The following is a 25,791-nucleotide window of genomic DNA, read 5'->3' as shown; positions in this document are numbered from 1 at the left end:
AGTTAACTAAAGAACCATGAGAGCACGAAGTCCTAGGCGGTTAGATAGATAGACAGAAAGATGGATAGATAGATAGGTAGATAGATAGATAGATAGATAGATAGATGGATAGATAGATAGATAGATAGATAGACAGATGGATAGTTAGATAGATAGATAAATAGATAGATACTGTCAAAGTAGCAAATGTTCGCCAAGAAATGCTTTGCATTTAAAATTGGAGTTGCTCATGCATTCTTAAACCGATCAACGAGTCAGACTTCAATCTCTAAAATTAATTGTAATGATACTGCATATGAAGACGACCTTCAAATTGCTAATGCTTTTAGTGACTTTTTTTCAAAATTTACAATCAGCATCACGTGGGTGTTGGATGTATCATGGATCGAGTTAGTTTATCGTTTTTTCTTTTCCCTGTAAGGCTAAAAGAAGTTTTCACCGTGATTATGAACCTTAAGGATACTTGGCCCAGATTAGATGGCATTCAAGCACGTCACTTAAAAATGGTAGGTCATTAAATCTGTCAAACGTTAGCCCACATAATTAACAGCATCTTTAAAACTGGCATTTTTCTGTGCACCATTAAAACACACAAGTCGTACCCATTTTTAAGAAAGGTGATAGGTCTATTATCTCTAATTACTGACCTATTTCTATCTTCTAAAATAAGCAAAATAATTGAGAAGCGATGTTTTGTCGTTTGAATAATTATTTGAGAAAGTTTAATCTCTTGAATAACTTCCAATTTGGTTTTCGTTCAGGCAGTTCAACCGAGTTGACGGTAATCTCATTAACAGTCTACATTACGAATACCTATGACAAAGGACTTATCGTTGGTTCTGTATATTTGGATTTCTCCAAAGCGTTTGATACAATTAATCGCAATATGCTACTAAAAAATTAGAAGCCTATGGAAGAACAGGTCCAGCGTTAATCTTTTTTAAGAAACTACTTGTGTAACAAAAATCTAACAGTTTATTTCTCGGGCGAGTTTTCAGACACAACAACAATTCATCATGGGGTGCCGCACAGCCCTATCTTGGAACCCTTATTATTCCTTCTCTACAAAAATGATCTTACGCAACAGGGCCTCACCCTCACAATCCATTTTATATGCTGATGACACAACTATCTCAGACTCAGATGTATCTTTAACAACGTAACTTATCAATCAAACAGTGCATTAGTAAACATTGCTACTTGGTGTCACAGTAATCACTTGATTTTAAATCTAAACAAAACTAAATTCATGGTTTTTCGCTCCCCTAAAAGAAGACTATCATTTTCACCTCAGGTTTCCCTTGATTCGTACTTTATTTCGACTAGCGACTGTGTTTCATTCCTTGGTATCTACCTTGATCAACAACTAAAATTTCACAAACATATTGCACCAGTTAAGAAAAGAACTTCTTTCGCTATAAGAACACTCATAAAAGCTAGAGCTTGTCGGTCTACTCCTGCTCTCCTTTCACTTTACTATGCATTCATTCATAGTCATATTAATTACGGTATTGCTGCTAATGGCAACACACATGAGTGTCACTTATCATCTGTTCAGCACATACAAAGCCAAGCTCTGCTCATTATGTATAACTTTAGGCGATATAAAATTAATATCATACGCATGGAGAATAAATTGCTGACAACTTCTGATTTATTCATACTCAACTTAATTACTATGCTTTTGAGGTTGATTATTAATGACCTTACACACAATTTTATTTCCTTGGATTCCTTGAAGAAAATTATCTCTACTCGTTCTGCTCATAAAAATTGTTTGTTGCTGCCTAAAGTTCTTACTAAGTACAGTTATATGACAGCATCATTCTGCGCTAATAAAATGTGCAATTCTCTTCCCTACCCCATCAAAACATCATCTCTTACTGCATTTAAAAAACACATAAATGCCATCTTTCAAATAAATAATTCTGTTATGAATTCTTTACTGTATGTGCGCTGTTCTTTTGTTGTTCTTTCTTTTTCTTTCTCTTTTTAATTTAGCTTTGTGATTATCTTACATGATATCGATGCACTGTTACTGCTCATATTCACTTTCCTTGCATATTTTCAGTGTTAGTGTGAATTTGTGTTTCTCTGTCAAATATTTCTGCTCTCACAAAACAGATTTATGTATTTAAATACTTTGGTTATTGATGCCTTTATCAATGTAATAATTCTGTAACTTATGCACCCATTTCTTCTGTTGGTTTGGTTATTTCTATATTTCTCTGCTAATTTCGTAATTTGTATGCAATAGTCATGTACAGAGGGTCTCGGTACGGTCTTGTGACCTTGGGACCCTCTTCTCCATATCCTTGTTGTTGTACTCCTACTTCGAAAAAAATAAATAAGCGTTTGATTTGATTTGGCGAGTTCCCAAAACGCATATAGATAGCAGCCTGATATTCTGTGGCAAAAGAAAGAATAGACAACGGAAAATACCCACAAAAAAGCCGTATAGCGAGAGAGTAACAAACTAACGCATAACATAACACAGCATAAATATCATAATACACAAAGAGTCTCATGTTATGCATTCATAAGTACACGATACACGATATACATAATACGCAAACAAGAAACAATATATTCTTCATATTTAGTGGACTGTACCATATAAAGGAAAGTCACGTCACTTTAATTACAAGGGACGTAAGAACGGTACACACGTTATGTTCTCAAGTTTACAAAATACTGAAGCCGCTCGTTCTTTGTAAAGTGTATCATGCAACTACAAATCGTGCAACATAATGTCGCTGGAGGGATGTGTGCGTACGACATAGTGCTACTATGTCGTACGCAGGTCAATACAAGAGGTATAGAGAAACTTGCAAATATGTGTGGTGGCGCAGCGACAAATCTAGGCCTTATGTCTAGCAGAGAGAAATCGGGAATTATCTTTAAGGAAGAGATGAGCAATTACGTGGCATTAATTCAACAGCTAGTCATAAGTCTGGGGCAAGCAATATAAGCACCTCGACATATACATAAACGAAGGAATGACTTACTCAAGCAGCCACTAAGATAATATGATAATTAAGGGGAAGCGTAATGCAGCAATAACGAAACATACAGCTCTTAGGGGCCGCTATAAATATGAGGTGGCGCGTGGAATCTGCAAAGGCGTAATGGTGCCAGCGCTAATGTTCGCAAATGCCATTGTTTGCTTAAAGTCGCATATCTCGTCGAGGTTTCAAGTTAACCAAAGATAGGTAGGTCAGTTGGCTTTATGAGTCCACGGTAAAAACACAAATGATGCAGTGCGGGGTGACATGGGTTGGGCAGCTTTTGAAATAAGAGTAGCGCAGAGCAAAATTAGTTTTGAAGAAAGACTCAGGAACGTGGATCGAAATAAGTGAACGGCTACAGTGCACAAGTACGAGGTGTGAACAAAAAGAACCGAACTTTTGAAATAGCACGCTAACCGGCATAGGAAGCACGCTGCGGCTACTAAGCGCACGTAACGGCACGTTTAGACAACAAAGTGCCCTTTCCCGCGTTTCGCTGTGACCGCTAGTTGTCAAGCTACAGCCGCTGAAGTGAGTACATGCACAGGCTGTTCGTCGGATTAGTGCCAAAGTTACAAAGAGCTTGAAGAACAACATGTGTGAGTGAAAGTTTGCTACAAACTTGGCAAAACTTTCACTGAGAGATTTCAGTTGCTTAGCCAAACATACAGGGAGGACTGTATGAGTCACAGGCAGTGCCATGAGTGGTTTAAGCATTTTGAACGCGGCAGAACGACGGCCGGTGACCATGCCAAGCATGGACGACCTTCCACATCAAGAAATGATGACCCTGTCAAGATAGTTGTTGCTGTGACTCGTGCACATCGTCATTTACCTGTTCTAAAAGTTGCCAATGAAGTGGGCATCAGCGTAGGATCATGGCCATCAAATTTTGAGTGACAAACTTGAGGTGCATCCTATCAGTGCACAATGTGTGCCACGTTTGTTGACTTACGGCCAAAAACAGACCATGTTAAAATTAGCCATGAACTGCTTGCCTCTGCCAATGAAAAAGGAAACTTTTTTAGAACATCGTAACAGGCGATGAGACGTGAGTGTATGGTTATGATGTTGAAACGAAGGTGCAGTCGTCGCAGTGGGTGGGCAAATGGTCTTCTCCAAAAAAAGCACGCATGAGTAGGTCAATCAACAAGGTGATGTTGGTTGTTTTTTCCAACGCAAAAACATTGTCCATCAAGAACTTGTACCACGTGGTCAGACGGTAAACAAGGAAGTCTACCAGAAAATTCTAGCACGTTTGAGGGATGCTGTGCGCAGTAAGAGGCCTGATTTGTGGTAAAACCAGACTTGGATGTTGCATCATCACAATGCGCCGGCTGATGCGTCGCTCCTTGCCCACAGCTTGCGAAACATCGCACTCAGCATCCCCCTCACACTCTCTCAGCAATCACGTGATGGCACAGCGGCACATAGCAACAATTGCGCCGCCACAGCTGTGGCCTCTCCCCCTTGCACTCTCTCAGCAATCACGAAATGGCACAGCCTTTTCGTGATTTCGTGATGGCACAGCCATTTCGCCACGCTCCTTCGTCAGACATCTCGTTGTAGCAGTCGGATGGCTCCCAAGCGGCCCGGTGATGATTCCACGGCAAGCGGTTCGGAAAAGCACCCCACGAATGTGGATTCCCCCGATACGAAACGCCAGAAGAAGAATGAGCGAGTGCGCATGCGGCGGTAGTGAGTCTAATGGGCACAGGCTTTCGCCGAACACACTTTGGAAACTACAAAGTGTCCTTCAATTTTTGAAGTCTTGCCCTGATGTCGATTACGCTGGGAGCACACTCTGCACGACCGATGCAATGGACAGAGCGCCCACTCATAAAGGATAGTTACATCGCCTGGTCACGTTCGTCACGAGCGCACGCAGGCGCGCCAGAGTGCAGCATATGCCCTAATTCTAGTAGACCCTTCGCCTGGCGCAAGTGCGTTATTGAACTTATTCAATTGTTCAAATTGAAGTGCGTCAGAAAATTTGTAAAGGACGACTTATACAATACCTGCAGACATGACAGCATCCGATTGTAATTTTAACGCACGAGAAAATATAATTGTGTTTTATATTCAGTTTATGTTTTAAAAATTCAACGCAAAATTGCACTAGCTCTAGAGAGAAAATTTTTCTTTGTCGACGCGACGGTGTACACGCACGTACGCAGAAAATTTGCCAGTGTAGCCGTATACAGCTGCGCTGTAAAATGTGATTACCCGTGGAAGTGTGGTATGACGAGTTTCGGTTCTCTGACCGCACAAAACCGAAACTGGGAGGCAAGCAGCGCACTGCTGCAGCGAGGAGTACGGAGCAGCAGTTCGTTGGCGGTCCGCTGCTGGGTCACGTAAGCAGTACGCCACGTGGAATGGTGCGACTTTGCGCACCGTGGAGCCTCTCAGTTTCGGTTTTGTGTGCTCGGAGAACCTAAATTCGTCGTGCCACAGTTCCGCGGGTAATCGCACTTTACGAGCAATGGTAACTGGCCAGCTGGCGTAATCGGCAAATGTCTGTTCGAAGCCACGAAGAAAGCGGAGGACAAACGTGCCTGGAGGTGAAGAGAATCACGCGCCGGGCGAAGTACGGCACGCGATTGCAACGCAATGCAACGCCACCTTGAGAAAGTCTAGGTGACGTTGAGCAAAGAGGGGAAGGAGAAACGGGGCTAAGTGTCGCGGTAGGAGGAAGGTTGGCGGAGGTGCGCTGGGTTAACCTAACAGCGCTTGCATGTAGGCTCCCTAGGTTGACCTCCTGGCACAATTCATTTTCCAGGGCAGCTGGGCCCTCGGACTGTGGCGCCGCCGCACGGGAGAACGTGAACTACGGCGGCGCCTCGGATCTGTTTGAGCCCCGTGCCGTGGCGGAAGCCGCGGTGCCGGGCGCCAATGCGAAACGGCGCTCGTTGGGGTGTTGCGGAGCGCAGCGTAGCAACAGCCCAAATAAAGAAATACTGCTCCAGTCAGGTAGACTGCTCCCTCCCTTATAGTGAGATTATATTTGGATCATCAAAACAGTGATGCGCTTATTTAGCAATAACATTGATCCCTTAACAGCAGCCACAGTTGTGCCTACAAGTCTGGCAGGTGACAGTGATCTGCCTTTTCTGGTCCTTCGGCTATTGGGGTGTTCAGGTGTTGCTACGCTGCACTCTGCAACACCCCAACGACCGCCGCTTCGCGTCAGCGCCCGGCACCGCGGCTTCCGCCGCGGCACAAACAGATCCGAAGCGCCGCCGTGGTTCACGTTCTCCCGTGCGGCGGCGCCACAGTCCAAGGGCCCAGCTGCCCTGGAAAATGAATTACGCGACCTCCTGGGGCAGTTGCTTCAGGTTTTGTTTGCCACAGGGACGTACCGTATCCGTCTCGTGATAACATCACCCTCTCGCACCGTACCCTCCGTGTGCGAGTGAAAGCGTGCGACGGTGAGCCGACGATGGCGGCCCAATCTCACGTGAGCGAGGCCTGCGAGGGAGGGGGGCGGCGGTTCTACTCCAGCGGCAGCTGCGCATGGCGCGGCCGCACGAGCCGCCTCGAATACGATCTGCGACGTGGACAGAGTAGACGGTCTAGGCGCACCGAAGGCCGGTAGCTTAGTCTCAGCTATAGCACCGGTAAGTTTGCGCGCCACCTACGTTCACGAAGTGCAACCTCAATAACGTTTTCCCGACTCAAAAGTTGATGTGGCTTGTACGGATATATTGCTTCAATTTCCCAATTACGATGAGCCTAGTGAAAATAAGCTATTTAGCATATTTTTGGTGATTATCGACTAATTACCACATATGACCCGTCACACCGTGATTGCCAACGATAACGGCATGTCTTTGAAAGGACAGCACATTTAATTCTCAATCACACTTTTTAAGCATTACCTAAAGTCTGCGTACAAACGCCCTGTATAATATATTGTGCTCTACTTGTCGAGTAAATACAAGAAGAAAGTTTGCCAGCTATTGTGCAGCGGTTAGTCATCACATACCACGTATTCACAGTTCAAGCAGTGAGACAGACTGAGAACAGAATGAGACGTATTTACTTACGTTTTTGTCAAAATCTTCCTGGGAGTCCTCAAAGTGCGTGGCGTTGATATTCTAAGGGATGGACACAAACTGAATGAACACGAGTAACAAACAGAAGGAATAAGACGACAATTGAGCATTAAAAATTATACTTTTGGTGAAAACGTAGCATGGAAATTTGTAAAAATTACACTGTAAGCCCTTTGATACTCGACGCCTCTGTGCTCATTATTCTTGCTCTTTGTTATGCTGCTCAAGCACCGCCACACGAGGACTTTTCTTGCCTTCGCAATACAATGGCTATATTTAAAATTGTCTTGAACCATCTCGCAGATAAGGCACCCGACTGTGAGCATCTGCGCCAAATCTCGCAGTCGTGCGCGTCGTGTCGAGCTCGCAAAGGGAGCGCGAAGTCAGCTTTTTCTCAAACAGCCTCTTTTCAACAGAAGCCTTCTTCTCACTCTTTTCGGTCATGTTGCACTTCCTCATAGATTCCCATAGGTGGCCGCTGTTGGCCAAAAGCTGACATTATTCATGAAGTGTGCTTGAATCACTGCGCTCCTTTCTGCTGTTACTGCGTATATTCTTGACGCACTTTAATAAACAGGCTGAAGGAAGCGAAAATTTCCATTTCGAATTTATGATAACTACTGACTACCACAAGTACGAATGTCGTACTATCCCCGACTATCCTCTGCTAACGCTCAGTTGCGGCCGCCCGCGTAGGAATGAAAATTTGGCCACAGTGCTTATGAGTGTAGTAGCCATCCGGTCTCGCTAATTCCGATTAGTTTTGAACCTTTAACTGTCTTCTAACCACGCGAACCACACATACGCTTTCCAGCGCGTCTAACTCCTGGCCGCTCCTGGCTAGACGCCTTGGCTGACATCCCTTCGTATTGAGATATTATTCAAAAACCACAATGTGAATGTAGCTGCTGTCCGTTGGTGAAGCTGGAGCAGGGCAAAGCTGGTACGCATCACGTAGCACCACCAGACTGGAGCACATGAGCCCGAGCTTGAACGCCAGCCCGGTCGTGCACATATTAGCCACTACAGTCGCATCTAGCTGCGTCTGCAGCGTAGCGCAGACGCTGCGGCGGCTGCAGGATGTCGCTATATGAGCCCGATCGCTGAGCTCGCTATGGCTCGCTGAGGACAACAGCTTACTCTGACTGGTATCTGTGAGTGACGTGACTCAAAGCCCGAGCGTCTACACCTGACGAACAAGTTATCTGCATCCCAAGCGCGACACACTCGAGGTTTGTCACAATCATGGTCGTAGCTCGTTATGTCAAGAATCCATCCAACACGAGCCCGGAGGGCGGCAGCAATCGCTCAACCGGTATGCGCTCTGCCGACGTACTCGCACGAGCCAAAATGAACTTGAAGTTTCTTCGACCATGGAAAACTGTGTGATTGTTGCACAGATAAATGCTAAATGGAATGTGATACTCATGTCACTCGGCATGCATAGGAGCAGCGCGTAGCTCTCCAGTACATTGTACCAGATCAAAGGCATCAGACACCGTGCACTCAACCATAAGCTGAGGGACAGCCTCTGAGTTGGCTCGTCGCAGGCGCCAGAATTGGAAGTAGGGGCGTCTATTCGAACATCAAAGGCAAACTTCAACTGCGCGCCGCGGTGACGTTGAATAGACGGAGCGTTTAAGGCGCCATCCCGCACCGCCGTAGACTTTGCCGTGCAAGGCATTGAAAATCGACCAGGAGCACCGCGAGGGGATCAAAGGCGATCTTTGCAAATACTTCAGATGTATTTCTCGACTTTAATAAAAAGTGTTTCAAAAGCCCTTGACGGCTCAGTCATTCACTCAAAAAAAGCTGAATATACTAGTTAAATTGTCCGCAAGTCAACTCTGCCCAATTAGCATATGTGCGAAAAACTCGGGCGCATTTCGAGCTCCATTGTGGTTGTGGACAAATAAGAACTTTCTCTGTGTACATATACAGTTAAAATTGCAGGGACGTGTCTTTTTTAAACTATCCTTTCAACATAACTGATACGATTTTGTTTAAAAAAACTTAATTTCTACAGCATGGTTGCTCTGACACCAAGCTTAAGTAATTACAAGATACCCATATCCTACGTAATATTAACGCCACACAAGCAATTTTTCCAAGATTTTTTTTGAGATGCAATATTACATTGGCAGCAATGGTACTGTTCGTAACTCATACACCACCTAGTTGCCGATATAGCAACACACGAGTGCCTTTCTTTGTATCTGCTGACTGACATAGTTGATAACAAAGTGCAGTGGTGCTTATCGTTTTAACCTTGGCAGCACCAACCTCTTTGCTTTTTTGTTGCAACATAAAGTGATTTCCACGCGCTCAGTGGGTATTTACTAGTTCTGCTCTATGTTAATAAGAACTTAGAATTAGGTGCTTCGACGGGCGACGCACACTGCAAACCATTTTACACCTTTAACAACGTTCTTGTGTGTTTAGAACTCGCACGCTTATACCCCTCGATATGAGTATTACACTTACACTATTTTCTAAGGTGGATTTCACAGCGCTATACCCTAAGCAACTTAAGATTTCGATGGGCGTAATCATGAAAATCACCCTTCCACGAAGGAAAAATAGATTTATTTCAACAAGGCCTCTAGAACACTATATATACGCTGTGAGGAAATCCATGTGTCTTCTGACTGAACAAATAAACGACCTCAAGAATACTAAGCTGCCATATCAGCATTTGGGCGCGAACTCACCATTACAATCGACATTAACATCGACCAATTTATATTATATCAGCCAATTAGTAATGCATAAATGAAAAGTGCAAACTTGGCAGCAAACATATCACAGGTAGCACAGTTTCTCCCTCAATTTTTTTACGACTTATAGCCCACATCGCGAGACGTAATAACAACTACCCAATCAGTATTTACAGTGAAACATTCAAGAGCACCGCTCAAAATGTTAAGCGCCTTTCTGCGTGCATAAATAAGCGGTCATATCCGCTCATTTACCAAGCCTATTGTGCATGCTTTTGTTTGTTAGTGAACAGCACATAATTGTTAACTGAGCATTACCTGAAGACAGTGATTTGCAAAAATAACATTATAATGTGATAATCATCTTTACTACACTGCCAAAATAAGGCATTTCTACAACCGTACACATGTATAAGCTGCAACCTGCGAAATATATCCTTTGTACACACTTAAACACCTTCAGAGTACAGTATGGGAGCTTTCGTCAAAGTTACGCCAAATTAAAAAAAAAAAGGCTGACCAGAATAAGGACAGGTCAAGGGCATTTTGTACGGCTATCCACCCTTAAAAACGCAAAAGGCATTACACTGCCAGCAAGCAAATTGACTTTCGCAACACATTATCCGAACACAGTAGGGTATGGAACCTGTAAACAAAATATGTTTCTGTCCATTTTGGTTGATTGGTGTTGCTGTCTTTCAACCTTTTAAATGCTACTATGGTCCAAATGCAACAGAGTAGCCGATGTTGGATGGAGGAGATATCAAGCTTAAAAAACCTTGCGGCCCTTTTATGCAATGCCTCACGATTTCAAGTGTGCCAGAGAGCTGGAGAAACGCCAACAGTAAACTAATCCATAAAAAGGGAGGCGCTAAAGAATTGAAGAATTATAGAGCCATTAGCTTGCTTTCAGTATTGTATTAAATATTCACCGAGATAATTTCCAATAGGAACAGGTCCACACTTGACTTCAGCCAACCAAGCGAGAAGGCTGGCTTCAGGAAGTGATATTCTACCATGGATCATATCCATGTCATCAATCAGGTAATCGAAAAATCTGCGGAGTACAATGAACCTCCCCATATGGCTTTCATAGATTATGAAAAGGCATTTGATTCAGTAGAGATACCAGCAGTCATAGAGGCATTGCTTAATCAAGGAGTACAGGAGGCATACATGAATATCTTGACAAATATCTACAAGGATTCCACAGCTACCTTGGTCCTCCACAAGAAAAGTAGAAAGTTACCTATCAAGAAAGGGGTCAAACAAGTAGACACAATTTCTCCAATGCTATTCACTGCATGCTTAGAAGTATGCAAACTCTTTGACTGGGAAGGCTTAGGAATGAGGATCAACGGAGAATATCTCAGCCACCTTCTCTTTGTAGACGACATTGTCGTATTCAACAACAATGAGCACGAATTACAACAAATGATTGAGTACCTTAACCAAGAAAGTGTAAGAATGGGGTTGAAGACTAAGATGCACAAGACAAAGATAATCTTCAATAGCCTCGCAAGGGAACAAGAATTCAGGATCGCCAGCCAGCCTCTAGAGTGTGTGAGAAAGTACGTTAATCTATGTCAATTACTCACAGAGGACCTTCATCATCAGAAAACATTTACAGAATAATAAATTTGACTTAAAGTGCATACGGCAGACATTGCCAAATCCTCACGGGGAGCTTACCATTGTCGTTGAAAAGAAAATTGTACAATCATTGCATTCTACCGGTACTAACATATGAGGCAGAAACTCGGAGGTTAACAAGGAAGCTCGAGAACAAGTTAAGGAACGCACAAGAGCGATGGAACGAAAACTGTTGGGCCTAACGTCAAGAGCCAGGAAGAAGGCGGCGTGGATCAGAGAGCAAACGTGGATAGCCGATATTCTAGTTGACATTAAGAGAAAAAAATGGAGCTGGGCAGGCCATGTAATGCGTAGGGTAGATAACCAGTGGACCATTAGAGTTACAGAATGGATACCAAGAGAAGGAAGGGAATTGCAGTCGAGGGGGCAGAAAAGCAAGTAGGGTGGTGAAGTTAGGAAATTTGCAGGCGCAAGTTGGAATCAGCTACCGCAAGACAGCGGTAATTCAAAATCCCAGGGAGAGGCCCTCGTCCTGCAGTGGACATAAAATTGTTGATGATGATTATGTTCCAATTGCAACGATGTTTAGTTAAAGATCATAAGTAGTCTAACAGCAGGCAAGCAGCAGCGAACAGCCCGAGCTCTCTTGCAATCACAGCACGACTCATCGTAGCCGTTCTTGAGCTGCTACCGAAAGCACGAGGCGTGTCTGCTTCATTACATTGGCCCCGGATGTGAAACGGAGCCATCCTGGCGACTCAAGGAGCAGACAGGATGAGGGGGTCATAATAAGGCTTCAGCCGACTAACATGCACTGTGTCGCGACATCGGCAACAAAGGTCCGGCGATGGTGTGATGGGCTCAACGATATAGTTCACAGGTGAGGAGGCTTCGATGATCCAATACGGTTCGTCGTACCACGCAAATAGTTTAGAAGAAAGGCCGGGAGTGTGAGGCGGTATCCATAGACAAATAAGGGAACTCAATTATGGGGTTTTACGTGCCGAAACTACGATCTAGGCACGCCGTAGTGGGGGACTCCGGAAATTTGGACCACCTGGGGTTTTTGAACGTGCACCTAAACCTAAGTACACGGTTGTTTTCGTATTTCGCCCCCATCGAAATGCGGCGGCCTTGGCCGGGATTCGATCCCGCGACCTCTTGCTCAGCAGCCCAACACCATAGCCACTAAGCAAGCCCGGCATGGAATGTGAGCGTGGCCTGATGACTGTCACGTCTTGTCTTCTGACACCCCTGATCCTCGATGGTGAACGAACGAGCCAGCTAGCGGCAATCATCGGCGTATCGGGAGACTTCTGAAATAGTTGTCACTCGGACGCGTCAGGTCGGTTGGGCAGGATAGTATCCAGAGGACACGAAGGCTTACGTCCTTACAAGAAAAAACAAAAAAAAAACATGAAAAACTGGTGGTCGCTTGCGTCGCGGTGTTATAGGCGAAAGTAACGAACGGGAGAACAGCATCGCAATTGGTGTGGTCGGACGAGACGTACATCCTGAACATGTCGCCAAGTATTCGGTTGAAGCGGTCCGTGAGACCGTTCGTTTGGGGGTGATACGAGCTCGATTTCCGGTGAATGATCTGGCACTCGTGAAGGAGGGATTGTATCGCTTTTGACAAAAAGACACGACCCTGCCGCGGAGTAGTTCTCGAGGAGCATCGTGGCCAAGGACGAAGTTGCGAAGAACGAACATCGCCACGTCGCGCGCGGTCGCGGCGGGAAGAGGCCCGCTCCCATCCGCTATATGGCCCACTCTACCCGCTGTATGGCCCGCTCCCATCCGCTGTATGGTAGCGGGCCATAGAGGTCGATGCCTACGCGGTCGAACGTTCGAGCAGGACACGGTAGCCGCTGTAGTGGGCCAGTAGGGCGCAGTGGGGGAGTTTTGCTTTGTTGGCAGGCGGTGCATGATCGAACGTACTGCTGGACAAACCGATACATTCCACGCCAGCAGTGGCGCACCGACAGGCGGGGATTCGGGGGTTTTAACCCCCCCCCCCCCCCTTAGGCCGACTTAACCCCCCCTTTTGTTTAACCCCTTTTCTTTCCTTACGCATTTCAGTACTGCAACTAAGATGTAAGACGCGCAATCGTCTGCACACTCGCAAAAAGCGCATTTGTTTGACAATTTCCCGTGACGACATCGAGAGTAGTGCTGTTTAGATGGTATTGGCAAACCGTCCCCCCCCCCCCCCCCCCCCCCCCCCCCCCTCCCGGCAGCGATCCTGGGTGTGTTACTGCACGCCAGTAATATCGTTGGCGCAGCCTTATGAAGGTTTTTAGGACGACGGCCTGGGCGCTTTGAGGGTCAGCATGGAAGTATTCGCACATATCGGAGCGCAGGTGACGAGGGATAGCCAGAAGCCATTTCCGACCGTCAGGCCTACAGTTGCGGCGTTAGAGGGTGTTGTCTCGCACGGCAAAGTGGGCTGCTTGACGGCGTAGCGTCCGCGTTGAAGGAACGACTGATGGAGTGGCAACGTAGTCGATGGGTCCTTGCGTTTGAATAGGGCATATCAATAGCGGTCAGAAGTGACGGGTATGAAGTCGTAGAGAGAATCGAAACAGAAGCCACATCAGGTGTCATCGGCGAGCGCGAGAGTGCGTCCGCGTAGTAATGGTTTCGACCAGAAGGGTATACGACACGAATGTCATATTCCTGCAGGCGAAGTGCCCGACGACCGAGGCGACCCGACGGGTCTTTCAAGGAGGAGAGCTAACAAAGGGCGTAATGGTCAGTGATGATGCTGAAAGGACGGCCGTAGAGATAAGGACGAACATTTCCCAATGCGCAAATGATGGCTAAGCATAACTTAATGCATTCACGACAACATGACTTGTATTTTCCTTTTATTTTTGTTTTTACTTTACTTGCTCGCCTGCTTCGTTTAATTATTCTCATATTGTCAACATGGTAATACTTAAAAACGTAATGGTAAAAAAAATCACACTGTAAATGTTGTATGTCGCCGCCGAAAGAAAGCGGTTAAGTACTCACCTTCCACAGCGTTTTGGTGGCGTTTTTGTATTGGCTGAAAAAACACTTAATTTTGTCTTCAAACGCAGCTGTAGCGTTAGGATCCAGTTCTATACTTGATGGGCCCTTTATTTTTCTCATAGCTTGGATAGAAAAGAAAACATGTATGGTACTAAGCATGGTCATAACGTTATGACGTATGTATGTCCACTGATATAAAAATGACGTATATCCACTGATAGAAAAAGGCCCCTCAGTCACCTTCACCTATACCTTCTTGCATCTGCTGACTCCACCGTAGGCCTTGAAATTGGCAAGACAATTTCTTTCTAAGAGTGTTATGCTCAATTTACCGTATGAGGTAGGTAGGTTTCTAGCATTTTTAACAAATCACGAGAGCCACTTCACAAAACTATTTTAAGCAAAAAAAATCACGATTCGAAAAGCTTAAATTGGTTATTTTATACAATCAATAAAATGTCATAAAAAGTTCATTTTAGATTAGAAAATTTAATTACGAAGTATGCAAACCATTGAAATTACAGAACAGGTGCCATAACCCCAGCGAGAACCGATCGCTCCATTGAGTTCATTGAGCAATTACCTAACCAGATCGTCTGTTAGTCTGTTTGTATATTCTTAGTGTTTGTTCGTTTGTTTGTACTAAAATCTTGTACCCACTCCTGCTATGTCTCGAAATAGAGACAGCAGTATTTGTAAATAAATAAATAAAAAGCCCCCCTGTTTTAATTACCTAAACTCCCAACTGCACCTCGTACAGCAATAAAGTGGGTCTACCTACTGCCCGAGTGATCCACAGTAGCTCTTCACATATATGGGAGTCTATCCGGAGGACTGTGCCATCTTGAAGGACAGATGACGCGTGCAGCCTCGTCCTAGGCTTCTCCTGCTCTCCCCACGCGATGGGTGACGTGACAGACTGTCGCGCACAGTGACTCCGCCTTCAGCACGTGGATGAACACTGCATCGCGAATGCGCCGGATAATTTGAACACATCACGGCAGGAGAATGAAATGAGAGCAGCATTCACTCGCCGACTACTAGCCTTCGCACAGGAATGCCGCTCTCATTCAGGGACACATTTCCAATGATCCACGTCAACTGTAGGCTGAATCGCCAACCAACTATCTTATTCCTTGTTATCCGCTGCCCAATCCTCAGCTGACTTTGGCCTATTCCACTTTTATTTTTCGAACCCATTTTGTCACTATAATAGGCGACGGGCTATCTGTTCCACGCCATTAAAAGGCAGATCCAGCTTTTCTTCTTAGAAGGCAGATAACTCAGACGCCCACTTAGGATCGCAAAATTGTTTTTCTCGGCAATCACTGCACCGAATTTGATGAGTGTTTTACATTTTTAGCTTGTGCAACGGTCCACAAGCGCTGGCCATCTGTTTGTAAAATTATAATTGAAGAGATAGTGAATACGTCCGCGTGTTTCTCGTCTTGTCGCACGGGGAGGCCAAGGTCTACCTGTGGAGCGCATACCGATAGGGTCATGCGTCATAGCACGCGCATGCAGCATAGCATCAACGTAAGAAATAAGTACCCTGCACGTGTATCTCAGCACATGCAAAGACTCTATTCCTTTACTTTGGCCACTGCCACACTGCCCTGATGCTGTTTCAAATTGCCGTAGTGACTATTGACTAACATACTGGAAGGGAGCTAACTCGCCTTTATGACTTCCGTTCTTTAGGTGTTTCTTCACAAGGATAAAAACATTTTTGCATTCTTTCACACCGCTGGCACACTTTAAGACCACATCCATTGAGTGCGCCTCCGTGCGAATGAATCGCGCCATACCCTTTATATATATATATAATAGGACTTATTCTCACCGCTTGCGTCGAAGGCATGGAGCATTTCGTGAGCCATAAGCCCACCCAGGGCACCAAAGTTTAGGGAACTGCAAACAAAAGGACACCTACAATTACCCTGTGGTTGAAACAAATGACCTTCGCAAGGTACTAATTCCTTATATAACAGACATGCACTCGAAAACACTCTCGCAGTTGACGCAACTTCCTAGAGAATGCACTTTAAACTAACTGCGAGGATTCTTCTACGTGTAGTTCTTAATAAATCCTAATTTGGTAATTATAGTCTAAAAGCTGCAAGTGAGCTATGTGTGATGGTGTTGTAGATGGCTGGGAAGTAACATCAACCACTTGCCGTTCTCGAACTCCCACGCAAATATACAGACAGACAACACTTCAAAGGAAGATGGAAAGTGGAAATGGTAAGGAGAATTCCAGAAAGGAATGTCGCTTTAAGCTCACATTTCGACAAAGAGAGTTGTCTAAAAGGAGTCTCCTTGTCGGAACATTGGCCTCAAGCAACATTCCTTGTTTGAGTACTCCTCATCAAACAAATATACGCAAATAAGCAGCTTTCCGCACTGCGCATTGAGTATCAATGCGCAAAGCTGCTTATTTGGGCAAAAGCACGCATTCCGTGTCATATTATGCGTTCCGGTCGCTGTTGAAAATCTTGCGAAAGACCTACTTTTTACTTTATGGTGGAACATTCACGTGCTACCCACCTGTGTGACTTAATGTTTATGATATGGCGCTGCTTATAACGAGGTCGCAGAAACCAATCCCAGCTGCGGCGGCCCCATGTTGATGGGGGCTGAATGGATAAAGATCCGTGTGTCGTGCATTACGTGTACGTTAAAGATTCCCAGGTGGTAAAAATTCATCGCTACGACATGCCTCATAAACACATGTTCTGGCACGTAAAACGCGAGATTGTTTTTGAAACATTCGCGTGCATTAGCTTTATTCATTTTACTTCTGAAGCCTTATTACGAGAACTATGAAAAATGATATTGGAGTGATTACAGTTTTAATTAGCCCTAATCGTACGATATTTTAAGCCAATTGCAGGTACTGCTTGTCATTCCACTACACTTGATGTAGAAGGCCACCAACTCGGGCACAAAATTGTCGCGACGATAACTGTACATTAAGTTACTTTATTACAGAAGGTTCAAACAGTAGCACGGTTCAAACAAAGAGACAGTTACTAAGTGAACGATGGCACAAGTTTTCGTTCATCGCAAATGCGGGCGACAGAATCTTATGCCATTACTAGGCGTGTTCACATCGAATATGATTGTTCGAGAAAGATGAAAACCAAATATCAAATAAATATCTATTATTATTTCATTTCTAACGCAACAAGAACTCTGAAGTTCGCGCGGAGTCCGTAGAAATTGTAGAGGATCTCTAAGCATACTCTTATGAGGTGAGAAAGCGAAATCGTTTATTTTCGCTCAGTTACCTTACGGAGAGGTGCTGCAAAGTGGTGTTGCGGAGTTGTATTATGATTAATGAGGTATTGTGAGAGGTCAAATTGTGTTTACTTTCATGGTTTCGTGCAATCAAAGTGATGTCGACAACCACTTTACATGTCCTCTTCTATTTCGTCGTCGAGGCAGTATGTACCACATGTACTGGGTAGAGCACTGCACGGGCCGATTTTTGCGGCCCGGGCCCGTTTTCACATTGGGCGGCCCGCCCGAGCCCGATCAAAACTTTTATGGCGAGACCCGGGCCCGGCCCGGGCCCGGAAATAATCTACGTTACCAGCCCGGCCCGGCCCGCCACCCCTTTACCTTAAGCCCGGGCCCGGCCCGAGCCCGACTCGAAACCGGCCCGAACCCGGCCCGAGACCGAAAAATACATGTTTTTCAGAGTTGAGAAGCCCGAGAAAAACTCGCAGAAAGCCCGAGCCCGGCCCGGGCCCGCGTCAAAAAACCCGAGCCCGGCCCGGGCCCGTGAAAAAACTCCTCTACCCGGCCCGGCCCGGCCCACGGGCCGGGCCGGGCCCGGGCTTTCGGGTAAGCCCGAGCCCGTGCAGTGCTCTAGTACTGGGTATATCGTAGGAGTGCGAACGCCATGGCGTTGTGGGTTGTGTCATTTTAAGTTTCCTGTGTCATCATGTTCTTGTCGTTCCGGTGACGCGTACATGCATCGGGGTGCATCGGCACTATCATGGCTTTGTGTCACACACCCCGTGAACGAGGCGCCAATGCCGGGCCAAATTCCAAAGCCGGCTTATCAGCTTCTGAAAATAACCCCCCGAAAAAAAAGGGCAATTCATAAGGGGCCGTTCGGCGCGCCAGCGAACGCCGGTTGTGGTCCAAAGACCGCGTCACAGCCCAGAGTTGTCAAAAAACCACAAAATATATTCTCCAAATAAGACAGTTACATACACACGTGTACACTTCGGCTAGACACAACTCAATACAATTCAGATGGGTATTAACAAAACATTGGAAAATAATTAACGACAAGCACTAAGAGTTCAGCACATCCAGTATAGAATGAATAGAAACACGAAGTGTCCAAGCGTTCACCCGTGCTGGCCTAGAGCCGGACGATCTCGGCGTAGCTCGAGGCAAATCTCGAATAAGGAACTTCTGGCGGTAATGCAGACGCTCGAGGAACTCTCCCACTAGCTTGCCGGGGAATCCCCTGCTTCAGCAGACGGTCTTCACGTCACATCTCTTCACCGGCGCGGTCTTATCCCACTTCTGATTCCTGCACGGCGCTTTTATTGCCTTCGCCGGCGTTTCTCGAACTTTCTGTCGGAGTCATGCTCCCATAGTATGTATAAAGCCTGGGATTCTTCTATACATATCTCGCGTTTCCGGCCGAGGCCGCCGAAGTCTTCGAGCAGCGTGGTGACTCATCCGTTAGCGCACGCTCACGCTGTAGTACTCCTTCTCCCTCTCGACTCGCCCTCTTCTCGAGAGTGTGTTTTGGCACGCGCTCTCTGCTCTCTCTCGGTACTGTAGCCTTCGCGTATCTTGTCGAAGTTGCGTTGATCGCGTCGGCCGTTTGTTGCGTATGCGCTCTCTCCCTCTGTCGAAGCTGCCGCGGGGCCGTCTTGTCTCCTTGCTGGCTTGAATGATGCGCGGCGCGCGCTTTGATTATGCGCACTTTTGTGACACCTTGTGATCCGATCTTAGGTGGAGACGTCGACGCGCTTACGCAGCACGCCGACTGGTCCTATGATCTTTCGTTCTCCCCTACTGCTGCGGGAAATCCCCTCTCCTACGCCGCGGTTGCCGGTGGTCGCTGCGGCTGAGGAGGGCACGCACCGAGTGTTGCTGCGGCTGGCTGAGCGTTTTCGCCAACCTAGCCGAGAATAAGGCTTACATGAACCGGCGTATGCATGTGATACCATTCACAATCGCCCATCCCGACAATTGAGAAACTTGTAAGTCGTAGGCAACTGCTTTCAATTATCTTGGGCACCCTGACAAGAATAGTTATGTAACGAGGGGCCAGCGTGTTACCAAACGCGCGTGTAGTGTTGCGCTTGCGGAGAGAAGTGTGACTGAACAGCGCAAATTCTTTATAGAGGTGCCAAATTAAAAGTGTGAATGAATTCGCAGTATTTCTTGAATGACTGGAATTGAGAACGGTGGTTCAATTGAGAACGGCGCTGTGCAACAAGCGCCGCTATAATGGTGCCGAATCATCCGGAACAGTCCTCACATTCATATTTCCGTCTCCCTCACTATTACCACAGATGTTTTTATTTTTGGTATACTGAAAAGAGACGAATATTCGGGAACTTGGAGAATTTAATTCACAAGTAAATGTTCAATCGAATCACAGGTGCTATTCGATTTATATTTCAAATTTTGAATATTCGCACGCCCTCTGTAATTAAGATTTCAATGCGAGATGTGACGGCCACCAGCTAGCTTGGAATAGCGTTGACGAGGCACGCAAGATATCTAATCAGCGAGTGGCCAATGTGATCTCGGAAATGGGCTCTGCATCCAGTCCGTAAATTCATGAAAATTCGGCTTTCTGCGAAAATGAGCACTCAAACCCGAGGTCCAGGCGCGCTGTTCTGCGGAAAGAGCATTTCTCTACCGCGGAAGGAATAAGAGATTGTTGGCAGAGTGCCCACTTTTGCAAGGAAACTGAGGAGTCCCTCGAGTAGCACTGGCCAAGTTGCTTGGATCGTGACCTGATTGATCATCTGAGAGGTCGCGACATAGATGAGGCGAGGAAATCAACAACAAATCGTTTAATTTCATCGCTAAGTAAAAAAGGCTATTTATTGCTCTTTAAGATTATTGTTAAGCAGAGCTAAGGAGAAAACTCGAATGTGGAATCTCGCAATGTCCGCTGTGTATTTATAAATACACGGAACACTGTCGCACGGGAAAGAGGGTGAATCCTTTCTGTCCATGCTCGCGCGAGAGGCGCGTCCAGACCATAGTTTCGGAGTGGCAACTCGGGAGTAGTAATGATTCCGGAGTCATTCCTGAGTAGTCTAGGTGTCGAGATTGAAGGGGGCCTGTGTTGGCTGTACTTGCCTAAATTTACGGGGCTGATCCAAATTGGTGTGCCTAGCGGTAAATTTTCGCTGAGGTCAGCGATAGTTTATTGCAATGCGAATTAGGTGGTGGTCGATGCCTTATGTAGTCTACGTTGTTTCCCTTTGCAGGTGGGCCACGTTTCTGCCAACCGTGAGGTCTAGGCTACTATGCGCTGTAACACTGTTACCAGTAACATTGGTAGTAACACTGTTGCCAGTAACACTGGTAGTAAGACTGTTACCAGTAACACTGTTACCAGCTGGCGTAGATAAGCTGAAATCATTAAAGATGGTAAGGGCGGAGCACCGGCGTTTCATTCAATAAAACTGTGCCTCTATGGTTGGTGCGCCAATAGCCCCAGTCCAGGTGAGCGCATGTAAAGTCACCGGTAATCAGTAGAGGGTTTGATCCAGCCATTTGGGCTTCGGATTTGAGCAATGGAGGGAGTAGGTGAATTGGGTGTTGTGGGAGAAGATGGCAGTTAAGCACGATCAGTGGGGGGGGGGGGGGGGGGGGGATTTTATGAAGATCTGAGCGATAGGGGAGGTCATGTCGTGTTCCACGTAATGCAACGGAGTTACATACGTATGTGACCACCCACGAATAATCAGGGGAGTCCGAGGGGATTAACAACGTATCCTGGCAGTTGCCTGCAAACATTGGCGTCCTGAATGTGACACATGGTTAATCCTTGCTGCCTACAAGATCGAAGGTAAAAAGTAAGTGAGTAGATGAAATGAGAAATTGGAACTGAGAGACAAGGACGAAGATTTGGGTGAACCACGAGATGTCGTCGAACCGGTCAGTTCTGTAGAGAAGCGGACACGAAAAGGCAGCGAGCGATTTCCTCTGGATGAGTAAATCCGGAGGTGCCGTCAGCGTAAAGCGGAGGCCAAAGCAGTGCGTTTCCTCCGCCAGGGTGGCTTAAAAGTCCGAGCCTTCAGCATCGGCTCAACCCTCAGAATACTCTTTTCCCAAGGCACGGCTAAGCTACGCACGTTAGACGCAGGTGGCTCGACACCCACATCTGCTCGGGTCCGGCATATCGCAACACGCCAAACGCCTGCGGCGGAAGAAACAAAGAAAGACAACTGTGCCTGTCGAAAGGAACTCGTGGGTATGCCATTCGTGAATATGCGCTGACAGCGCTCTTTTTCAAGCTGGTGTTCGTGCATGCAAAGTTCACGTTTTAGATTGAACTGCACATTCCAATCCTGGCTGCTCATCTTATCAAACGCACAGTTTTACATTTCTTGCGTTAAAGAAAACGTGCAGGAAAGGATGACTTCAATTTTTTTTTTTCACATTCTCTCGGTAGCGTTGTTCTTAGTGAAATTTTGAGACCCGCTGCACATATGTCAGAGTTCTTAGTGCCGAGCTGTTATAAATGACTCCTAATAGCGGAAACAGGCATTGATTCTTGCAAAGTGTTTCATTGCAATATATAAATAACCACAGAAACAATTAGAAATGACGTAGCAAAGCCTATTGTGTTCGTGGCTTTGCGAAAGTAAGAAAATATATCTCTTGGGGAATAATGGGTAACTTTAATGTTTCGAGCATATGACTGCACCTTTCAGAATATGAAAATAAACCAATAAGAACACTTCCAGCTTTTCAACGACTGTGCTCAGCAAGTGCTGCTCCTAACGCCTCACATAGCGAAATCTCTCTATAATGTCACCAAAACAACATGCCCTGTCTTTCGTCCAGTAGCCATAATTTAGCGACACATTCCGCCAAAGAATCCGGGCATCGAAGCCGATCAGATTCTTGCACATTCTATATTCGTGACTTTACCTATTCTTACAAAAAATATATGCAAACAGTGTATATCTTACCGAGGAAGTCCTGACTGGAAAAAGGGAGCATGGAGCATTGCCCAAGGTATTTCTGAAATAAGAACATCAACATCACTTTTCCAAGATGCGCAGGAAACTGGTTAGTTATTTACCTGACACTTTACACTTTACATGGCTGCTGAATTAATACGCCTGCAAACATAATGCCACATCCTATATTGCCACCGCGGGTATGTGCCAGCCCATAAAAACGACGCTGAAGTATAGCGCGCGGGTAAAAAAACAGAGACGACAACGACGTTGCGTTGGCTATTCATATAAAGTGTTTTTATACGTGCAGTACGCCGGCTTTCACGTCTCCTATACTAGGTCGTGACACTGGTGGAGGTGCTGGGTAGCATTGCCTCATGCTTGGCGCCCCTTCGCAGAGCCATCCATCGAACGCGGGATCGCCTTCGTTCGTCCAAACTCATGTCCACCGGTACAGCCGCGTGAAGTTATCTCTGCGTGAAGTTATCCGAGAGATTGTGCGAGAGGAGATCCGGCAGCTCGGAATGACTCCCATGGCACCGGTGAGCTCCGGCCTCTGGCGCTGGTGTCGTTCGGAAGGAAGTTCGACAGGCTTTTTCTTCGCCCGACTGGCAAGCGGTGCCGCGATGATGCACATACGCGGAAGCTCTTTGTCGTCCATCTCCCACCACTTCGATGCTGCTGACACCGTCGACCACTCTGACGCAGCCACCGCCGCTATCCCCGACGCCCTATCTTCGAGAGTCACAGCCGCCGCCAGCAATTCTGTATCGCCGACAGCCGATCGCTGCGCCGCGGTCTTACGGAGAATTCCCTGCCGGCTACCCGCTTCGAAAAACCGATTTGTGGCGCACCGCTGACCGCCGGCCGCTATGCTTTCATTGCGGCGAAGCCGGGCATGTTTATCGAGCTTGCCACTACCGCGCAGCTGGGTTTCCCAGATTTCACATCAACTGCAGTTACCTCAATTTGACGCTCCACGTACCTGCGACGACAATCCTTCAAACTTTCTACCGGAAGGTTCAACGACGCCTCGATCGCGTTCCCCATCACCGGCCCGTTACACCCCACCGACCCTTCGCGATTTTCCTGACGTCTATAGGGGCAGGTCCCCTAGCCCGCGCCGTGGACCGGGCCCAACATCGGAACTGGCGGGAGCCAGTTGATGACGCCAATTGGAAAATGCACAGCCAGAATCGTAATCGCCGGTTCAGCCTTCGTCGACACCTTCGTCATTCTCTTTGAGTGCTGTAAAGAACTTATTTTGGGAGTGGATTTCTTGAGGGAGTACGGTGCAGTTATTAATGTCTGCGACCGCATCATTACATTTTCTGGGAGCTCCGAAGACGTCGACCCCACGGAAGACCAGCGACCGCGTTTACGTATCGCCGACGACGATGTGACGCTTCCGCCGAGAAGTTGTTCCCTCGTGCCTGTAATCTGCGACAACTTGCACACCGGGTCTGGCGTCGCTGAACACATCAACGCACTGGTACTGAGTCAGGGCATTTCCGTCGCCAGGGCCGTAATTAATGTACGTGACGGACATGCTGAACTCCTGCTGACGAGTTTTAGTAGGGAACGTCGACAGATTGTTAAAGGCACTGATGTTGCTTACTTCGACGAAATTGCCTCAATACAAGACTGCCTCTCAGTGCAGCACGCGGCGTACACCGTGCCTGCACCAGTCGAACGTTATCACCCATCGAACGCAACAGCCTCCTTGAGCTCATCAACAAGTTTAACAGCTGCTTCTCATCTGCGTCAAGAGTTAGCCAGACACCGCTCACCAAGCACCGTATTATCACCGAAGACGACGCAAGACCCGTTTCACAGAATCCTTATCGTGTAGCACCGAAAGAGCGCGAGGCAATACAAAACAAGTGAAGACAATGCTTGAGGACGGGGTTATTCGGCCATCTGAGAGTCCGTGGGCATCGCCTGTCGTATTGGTGAGAAGGAGGACGGTAGTCTGCGATTCTGCGTCGACTATCAAAAACTCAACCAGGGCCGGTATTTTGTAGCGATGCCTTTAATGTAATAATGCCTTTTTGCGCTTATAGCGCTTTGTCAGTGGTCGGAGCGACGGTACGCTCGCATTATCAACGGGATCAGCCGGCCGTGAGCGGTGGATGATAAGACTAGAGTAGAATAAGTCATAATGCCTTGCTACAAAATCACGGCCCAGATCACAAAGAAAGACGTTTATATGCTACCGCGTATCGATGATTCACTGGACCGGCTACAAAACGCACGTTACTTCTCGTCGATAGACTTGAAAAGTGGCTACTGGCAAATCGAAGTTGATCAGAGAGACCGCGAGAAGACCGCTTTTGTGACACCCGACGGACTTTATGAATTTCAGGTGCTTCCCTACGGTTTGTGTTCTGCGCCAGCAGCGTTTCAACGACTAATGGACACGGTACTCTCAGGCCTCAAATAGCAAACCTTCCTAGTGTACCTCGACGACGTGATTGTTTTCTCCGCCACGTTCGACGAACCCTTACGGAGACCGAAGACGGTCTTTGAAGCAATACGCTCAGCAGGCCTAACTTTGAAACCGGAAAAGTGCCATTTTGGTTTTGAAGAACTTCAATTCCTCGGTCACGTGGTTAATCATGAAGGTATTCGACCTGACCCTGATAAAATCGCTGCTGTCGCTAATTTCCCGATGCCATCTGATAAAAAGGGCGTGCGACGTTTTTTGGGCCTTTTCGCCTACTACCGGCGGTTTATTGCGGACTTTTTGCGCATCGCGTGTCTATTAAGACATCTCACTCGAGAAGATGTCCCCTTCGTGTGGGGCGAAGAGCAGAAACGGGCACAGGGGGTGTCTGCAACGGCTACAGACACCTCCTGCGCTCGCACACTTCGATGAAGACGCCCCGACGATTCTTCAAACCGATGCTAGTAATGTCGGACTTGGCGCACTGCTTCTTCAGCGGCAGGACGGCACCGAAAGAGGTCTCGCTTACGCCAGCAGGACCCTATCCAGAACGGAGGCTAAATACTCCACTACAGAAAAAGAATGCCTCGGGGTGGTATGGGCCGTCCAAACATTTTGTCCTTTGGTGCGTGTCAATTAGGCACAAGCCATGGGTCAATGATTTCTGCTATCTACAAGTTTATTGAAGCGCCAGGAAGGCTTCACTGCTAAGGTACCGACCATGGGACACTTAATTTTTTTCCCTAAATTTATGAATATGCCCTCTCA

At 46.7% G+C, this 25,791-nt stretch overlaps 1 protein-coding gene across 1 annotated transcript in view; it reads right to left on the bottom strand.

Moving 5' to 3' along the window:
* The window catches only part of LOC119433893 (membrane metallo-endopeptidase-like 1), an 83,818-nt gene that overhangs the window by 26,331 nt on the left and 31,696 nt on the right, over nucleotides 1-25,791 (bottom strand). The window contains exons 6-10 of the mRNA XM_037701177.2: nucleotides 22,587-22,638; nucleotides 16,235-16,302; nucleotides 14,392-14,513; nucleotides 7,055-7,105; nucleotides 304-316 (exon numbers count right to left, since the gene is read on the bottom strand). Of these exons, the coding sequence (XP_037557105.2) occupies nucleotides 304-316; nucleotides 7,055-7,105; nucleotides 14,392-14,513; nucleotides 16,235-16,302; nucleotides 22,587-22,638 (306 nt within the window). The remainder of the gene's footprint in view (nucleotides 1-303; nucleotides 317-7,054; nucleotides 7,106-14,391; nucleotides 14,514-16,234; nucleotides 16,303-22,586; nucleotides 22,639-25,791) is intronic.

This window comes from Dermacentor silvarum, chromosome 11 (genome assembly GCF_013339745.2).
Source record: "Dermacentor silvarum isolate Dsil-2018 chromosome 11, BIME_Dsil_1.4, whole genome shotgun sequence".
Classification (NCBI taxonomy): Eukaryota; Metazoa; Arthropoda; class Arachnida; order Ixodida; family Ixodidae; genus Dermacentor; species Dermacentor silvarum.
The sequence above is the reverse complement of the archived record's forward strand: the minus strand, read 5'-3'. Positions and strand labels throughout refer to the sequence as shown.